At 43.6% G+C, this 7,500-nt stretch overlaps 1 protein-coding gene across 1 annotated transcript in view; it reads right to left on the bottom strand.

Moving 5' to 3' along the window:
• LOC143298713 (uncharacterized) overlaps positions 1–7,500 on the bottom strand; it is a 9,898-nt gene that overhangs the window by 1,848 nt on the left and 550 nt on the right. The window contains exons 1-2 of the mRNA XM_076611622.1: positions 7,437–7,500; positions 1–2,805 (exon numbers count right to left, since the gene is read on the bottom strand). The exon at positions 1–2,805 is cut by the window's left edge and continues 1,848 nt beyond it; the exon at positions 7,437–7,500 is cut by the window's right edge and continues 550 nt beyond it. Of these exons, the coding sequence (XP_076467737.1) occupies positions 1,982–2,557 (576 nt within the window). The 5' untranslated portion in view covers positions 2,558–2,805; positions 7,437–7,500 and the 3' untranslated portion in view covers positions 1–1,981. The remainder of the gene's footprint in view (positions 2,806–7,436) is intronic.

Genomic DNA, 7,500 nt, shown 5'->3' with positions numbered 1-7,500 from the left:
GATATGCTATTATATCACTCACTGCGTGGACCTTCGTATGTCTGTCCGTCTGTCTTGAACCGGTCAGTTGTCGCACAATCGTTTTTTTTATTATCTTAATCAACACGTCAACTCATCATCGATCACAGCATGGACAAGGTCAAACGTGTCTTACGGTCATTGTCAGTCACGTGGGAATCGGTACTGGTGGAGAGCTGTGGAAGTTAATTAAATAGCATGAGATTTACAAGATGAATAAAGCGGAGTATGGACATTCACATTTATATAATAAACATTAAAAAACAACAACTTAAAAGTGGCAAGCTGCTTTCACACACACACACACACACACACACACACACACACACGCACAAGTTCGTACCATTAACATGTATGGTTTATTATATCTAAATGCTGCAATTGCCCCTAATATAAATCCATTTTAATTCAAAACATCAAAAGTGGGTTTTGTTATAATACAAAAAAATGATGCATTCATAAAACAAATAATATGTCTAATATTTCAGTACGTCGATGTGGGGGGGAAATATTGAGAGAAAAAAAATATTGCAAAATATTGTGGAAATCATTTCTGAGAAGAAAAAAAAATCCAGATCTGAATGAGGCCGTGGGTGTTAGGACTGAACACCAAAGTACGGCATCTCTTGCTTCCACACACACACACACACACACACACACACACACACACACACACAAACACACACACACACACAAACTCAAAGCCAGTGCCGTCAACACCTTTCCCAACAGTTCACACACACACAGCCAGGGCTAATAACAGGAAGAGAAGGAGACAGCCAGAAACGTCTTCTATAACTTCTGGGGAACCTTGTACGATTGGTGCCACTCGTCTTTGCCCTGTACTGTGCGCCAGCTGGTGGGAAGGGATGTGCCATAGCGCCAAGCATGGCTTGAAAGTGGTGTTCCTTTCTAAACAGTGAAGAGTTATCTATCTATCTATCTATCTATCTATCTATCTATCTATCTATCTATGTGAATACAATCTATCAACAAAAAAACAAAAATCGGATAAAAAGCGGACCAGATTTCACGGCACACTTGCTGGTTTGTGTTATATGCACATGTTACTGTGTGCCGATAACAAAACGTTCTCCACTCATCACCACTCACCACCCCCACACCCCTCCCATTCATCACTGTCCCAAACTCCATTCGCCCGCCCCCTCCCACTTCCCACCCCTTCACGACAACAAGTTCTTAACACAGCAACGCTTTTAAAGTCTCGTTCACTACAGTTTCTTTTTTTTTTTTCAATGGCCGAGTCTCTCACATGACGCTCTCTGAAAAACTGTGAAACTGCAGAATCACTTGGAAGTGATATCAGTAACGTGGACCAGTTTTCACAGTTTGCCTCAAAGTCAAACAAAAAGAGTTCATCATGAAAGCTCTGGACTGTTTATCATTGGCATACTAAAAACAAAGTGTCATGTTAACAATAACGAACTGTCACAGTGTCAGGCAGACAAACTCTTCCGTCATAAGTTGACGCGGAATCCGAGAATGCTGGATCACAGATGTTCAGGCCACCCATCAACCATGAGGCAGGAAATCAATAATCACAACGACCATGAAATTAACGGAAAGGCTTACAAGAGCCAGATATACCACCCTCCGCCCCCTCCTATGTGAGTCAACTGTACTCCTAAGTCGACACAATGTTTCGTCAAGAACATTGCCAAAAGTTTCAATTCCTACTTCACTTTTAGGAGTGAAAGAAACAACAGTCTACAATGCAACGAAAGTTAGCGTGTCAGTGTCTCACGTTTTCTTAGAAATGTTCCAGATGGACACAAGAACAACTGAGCTGTGGAAATGTCAAGTTCCCGATATTTGCCCGATGTTTGTTTATCCAGGGACTTGACAGACGCTCGTTTTCTAGTGCCCCATATGGACAAACGAAAGTGCACACACACACGCAATAAACAACAACATTCCCCAAACCCCAACAACGTCAATTCCTTCAACTGAGTTCCTCTTCTTCCTCCTCCTCCTCCTCCTCCTCCTCCTCTATGCTCTCTTGAAGCGTGGGCATGATGGGGTTGCGGGGGATGATGGGGCTGAGGGAGGGGGAGATGTTGCCGGGGGATGGAACCCCGGCCCCCTGGAAGGCCCGGACCCACTCCTCCACGCTGACACTGTCCCGGGGACTCACCTCGAAGTAGATCACCTGCCCCTCCCCACCCCCTAGCTCCACCCGGAACCTCCGCACCCGGGGATCAGCGCAGGAGGAAGAGGAGGAGGAGGAGTCTGTGGAGGAGGAGGAGGATGGCGGACACAGTCTGGAGTTGCAGGAGCGGAGGTTGAGGAAGGAGGCGGGGGCACGGAGGTTGGCACTGATCACGGCGTAGTGTCCGAAACAGGAGCGGTACACCTGCACGTGCACGGGGCATCGGACGGCGCGCGCCTTGCACGTGCTGCTGGTGGTGAGCAGGTAGAGGTCGCCGGACAGGACCTCTGTGGCAGGCTCCGGGTCGTGTGGGGGCAGCCAGGACTTGGTGCTGGCCATTTCGGGCAGACAGGACAGGTGATGCCTCATGGTGGACTGTGACAGGCCGCCCTGCGAATGGTGGTGGTGTCGCTGACTGGGTCCTGTTGTGGTTGATGACTGGGCCCAGCTGGTGTTGAGGATGATGGTGCTGTTATAGTTGACTGGGTCCACGTTGTGGCGAGTAATGTTGCTGGTGGTGGTGTTCTCGTTGGAGGGGTTAGTGGTGCTGGCGAGGTGAGGTGTGAGGATGACAAAAATGAAGCTCTGGCGTCGCTTTTGACTTGCTGCTGCTCACTCTGTAACAGACAGACGGTTGGAGAAAATGAAGGAATGGGTTGTGGGGAAAATGTGGTTGTTTATTACTTCGCGTTTGTTTCTGTCTTTCTTTCTTCCTTTTTTTTTTTGTGTGTGTGTGTGTGTGTGTGTGTGCGTGTGTGTGTGTGTGTCTGTGTGTCTGTGTGTCCGTGGTAAACTTTAACACTGAAATTTTCTCTGCAAATACTTTGTCAGTTGACACCAAATTAGGCATAAAAATAGGAAAAATTCAGTTCTTTCCGGTCATCTTGTTTAAAACAATATTGCACCTCTGGGATGGGCACAAAAAAATTAAAAATGAAGCCTAATTATATGCAAACTGCATTTACTGTTATATTTATATTTTTTGTATTCTCTAAACTTGGCACTTTGATCTGATATTCTGACCCAACAACAAGAGCAGTCATTATTATCATTTTTTGTTCAAACAGGAACTTCTTTTGCTAAGCATGGAAGTTTTATTTAGTTTGCAAACGTTTTGGTGCAGATAGTAAACAAGGGAAATTACTCTGTAATTAATGCTAGGGGACTTGATTTGCTTTAAACTTATCTTTCTCATCTTAAACATTACATTTTGAAATTATACTCAATACATAAAAAGCTTGGATTTTCTTAAAGTGTATCACAAGTGAGTCTTGAAGGCCTTGCCTCTCTTGTCTTTTTTTTTTCTTTGTCTTCTGAAAAACCCCAGATTTGTTCTCAGGACTCAAGATCTAAGACTGGTTTATTGTCTAAACACGGGTACACAAATTCACTGTTCGACATGAGCAAAAACAATAGATTGAAATTTGAGTAATTTGGCTCTCTGTCTGTCTTACGTCAGTCTGTCTGCCTCTCTCTCATTTCTTATCCAAGCCGAGGGAGAGAGAGAGCGGGGGAGGGGGGGGGGAGGAGAGAAAGAGAGAATGAATGAATAATCTTTTTAAATGCTCTGAACGTACGTATTAAGCATGCGTTTTTTTCTGTTATTGTTGTTTCGTTGTTGTTTTTCCACATCCAAACCACGAAGAGAGAGAGAGAGAGAGTGGGTCGGGGGAGATGAAGGGGGGCCGGTGCGTATTCGCGCGTGCGTCAGTGCGTGCGTGCCTGCGCGTGTATGTGTGAACGAGTCGTGTGCATGTGACAGATGGTGGTCTGATAAGAAGGAAACAGACACACACACACACAATCTGGGACAAACAGTTGAAACACAAGTTGTTTACGACACGTGAGGCCGTGACCCTGCATTCATTGCCCCAGTATAGGAATAGGTGTGTGTGTGTGTGTGTGGAGGGGTGCGGAAGGCGGAGGGGGGATAGGGGAAGCTATTGGGCGGAAGGTGGTTGAGGTTGCAGTTGTGTCCCTTCGTTTTACCCAGAGTTACAGTTGTTCGTCGTTTCAATAGTACTCTCCTTTATTTTCCACTAAATTCGTGTCCTGCTGTTCACTAGGATTTCAAATGAAGTGTCATCAACACGGAAACATCTGTCTGCCTCTGTGTGTGTGTGTGTGTGTGTGTGTGTGTGTGTGTGTGTGAGTGTTCGAATGCGTCATTCTCTATCTTTCTGCCTCTCTCTCTCTCCCTCCACCCCCCTTTTCTCCCTTCACCCCCCTCTCTCTCTTTCTCTCTCTGTGTCTCTGTCTCTCCCTCCCAAAAACAAAAAAGTTATTCATGGAAAATCACAAACAAAAATCTTTATTTGCCAACACAGTTTTTAGTTTCGAAAATTCGTGTCTATGATGGTGGTCCCTCTCCCACTTTGTTTACGATATGCTGTGTGTCTTAAACGCATGTGTATATATATATATATATATATAATATATATATATATATAATATATATATATATATATATATATATATATACCTCCTTTGCAAACAAGCCGGTGGCCTAGCAGTACAAAAACAAAAAAAAACAACAAAAAAACAACTGAGTTTTGAGCGCGCTCTCTCTCTCCCTCTGTCTAACTGTCTGTCTGTCTCTCTGTCTGTCTGTCTCTCATCCAGTAGACATCGTTACGTACGTAATTTATCACCTTTCTTGTATAAAACATTCAAATTTGGAGAAATTGTATCCTCGTAGTATTTCATGCAATTAAAAAAAAAAATTTCTAGCATCATTTTGTTGAAATTTGATTTTGTTCTTGAATATTTTGTAATGGTATATGTTCACTTACCCCTTCATGAGGGGCCATGGCCTGAAGAATAAACCATTCGCACTCTCTCTCTCTCTCTCTCTCTCTCTCTCTCTCTCTCTCTCTCTCTCTCTCAGTTTCCGTCGTCACACCATCTCCATATAAGGAAACTAGAACAGGAGTACCAGTCATCTCCTCTACTCCACAGTATCACTTATCTAAGTGGATCAAGTTCCGCCAATGATGTGACGTTTAGTTGTTTCGGGAGGAGAAACTGCTGTCCGGGATTGGGTAGGGTGGGGAGAGAGGGGGGAGCAGGGGAGGGGCGGGGGGCGGAGGGAAGGGGGAAAACAATGAAAGGAGAAAGCAACCCGGACCTCCTAGTGTGAGTGTTGTTTTTATTATTCCCTCTCTCTCTCTCTCGCTCGCTCGCACGCGCGCGCGCGAACAGGGGAAAAAAAAAAAAAGGTGTAGAGGTTTGAACTTGGATATGAGCGCTTGACGCGAAGAGAAAATGAAGACTAAATTACAGTGTCTGTGTGCAGTTGTTGAACGCTTCAGGTCACTTAAATCATCGTGCATTTATTTCATTTGCTTTGTTTTTTTTTATGTCTGATTCAGTGATACTTTTGACTTCGTGCAAACGTTGACATTAAAACTTTGTAGTCAGTGTCAATAAAATGTCAAAGTGTCAAAGTCTCTCTCTCTCTCTCTCTCTCTCTCTCTCTCTCTCTCTCTCTCTCTTTCTCTTTCTCTCTTTCCTTCTTTTTTTTTTTCCAACGTCGTACCTCTTCCGACCTCTTACTCATGGAATGATGAGTGGTAACGGATATTGGTGTGGGTGTGTGTGTGTGTGTGTGTGTGTGTGTGTGTGTGTGTGTGTGTGTTGGGTTTTTTGTTGTTGTTGTTGTTCTTTTGTTCTTTTTGATTTTTTTTTTCAAATAGCTAGTCGTCACATGGGAATAAAACAGGAGTCACCAAGTTGTCTATATATATGATAATGAGCTAAATACGGCTGGGCGATTAGTGCGTTGTGTGATAAAAGTGAGGTGGGTGTGGAGTATTGTGTGTGTGTGTGTCCGCGTACGTGTGTGGTGGGGTGGGGTGGGGGGTGGGGGGCGTGTGTGAGTGTATGTATATGTGCATGAGAGAGAGAGAGAGAGAGAGAGAGAGAGAGAGAGAGAGAATACGTGTGTGCGTGATCTCCCTCGTGTATATGTCAATATATGCCGCAGGAAAGAAGTTTAAAGTTATTTCAGGCAGACCTAAAATTATTACCTTTCCCCCTGAGCGGTGGGGTTATTCAGTTTTCAGGGAAGCACAGGTTTTAAAAATCTATTCAATGTGTCTGTCTCTGCAACACACACACACACACACACACACACACACACACACACACACACACACACACACACACACAGTGCTTTCAGTTCTAGTGACAAGAAGTACGCAAATTGCATTAATGTGCAAACTCGGCAGATGAGAGAGAGAGAGTCAGACAGACCTAGACAGAGATATAGATGCGGATGCGGATGCGGATGTTTTATTCATATAAAGGCCATTGCCCCTCATGAAGGGCTACAATACACAACCAAGTACAGTCCACTGACTCGAGTTGCAACAGATCTGAAATGCAATGCCTTGATCAAGTATATTGACAAATTCCTTATGACGCTTTCTTTTTCAGATGCTAGAAGTAGACTTAAACGAAAATGTTTGGGATATCTATAAAAAGCAGCTGGGATATATCGTACTCTCAAACTGGTTAAAGCAGGACAACATAAAACAAAATGCAGCTCATCTTCGTTTCCACTTTTGCACAACAGACACATTAAATCAAGTGCAGAATGTTTCCTGTAACGATAATGATGCTGAGAAATTTCTGAAATAGCAAAACGAAATCTTGTCATAATAAATTTCAAGTGTCTGTCTAAGTTCATACGCAGGTAAATCAGGTGTCTTGTAAGACAGAGAGATAGAGAGAGACAGACAGAGAACAGAACGAACGGCCGTTTTTTTTTCTCAATGAGGGAAGGAGAATAAGCACTGGCACGCATATGTTTCTGTACATCCAGCCATCAGGGCAAAGGGAAAGTGGAAATAAACAAAAATATTCACAAAATAACAACAAAATAACAGTTGTAGACTGAAATACATACATCAGTAACAGAAAAACAAATAGGCCTACACATACAGACAGACAAGACAGAAATGACGGACAGACATGCAGAAAAGAAGAAGAAGAAGAAGAAGAAGAAGAAGAAGAAGAAGAAACAAATTCTTGCAGAACAAGAACAAGAGGAACAATAACAAAAAGAACTTGGCACAAAACCTCAGAACCTCAGAACAAAAACATTCAAACCTCACTCACATTTCACATCCTACTAAACCACAGGTCTACAACACATCCCAACTTCTCTCTCTCTCTCTCTCTCTCTCTCTCTCTCTGCTTGCTGTTGATGAATGACTATGACACACACAAGAACACAAACACTTACGGAAACTCGGTGTTGTCTGTAGGAAAACCACTCGGGACACTGAAGCTGAAGCCTTGGCTGACAG

Source organism: Babylonia areolata, chromosome 24, assembly GCF_041734735.1.
Source record: "Babylonia areolata isolate BAREFJ2019XMU chromosome 24, ASM4173473v1, whole genome shotgun sequence".
In the NCBI taxonomy this organism is placed as follows: Eukaryota; Metazoa; Mollusca; class Gastropoda; order Neogastropoda; family Buccinidae; genus Babylonia; species Babylonia areolata.
The sequence above is the reverse complement of the archived record's forward strand: the minus strand, read 5'-3'. Positions and strand labels throughout refer to the sequence as shown.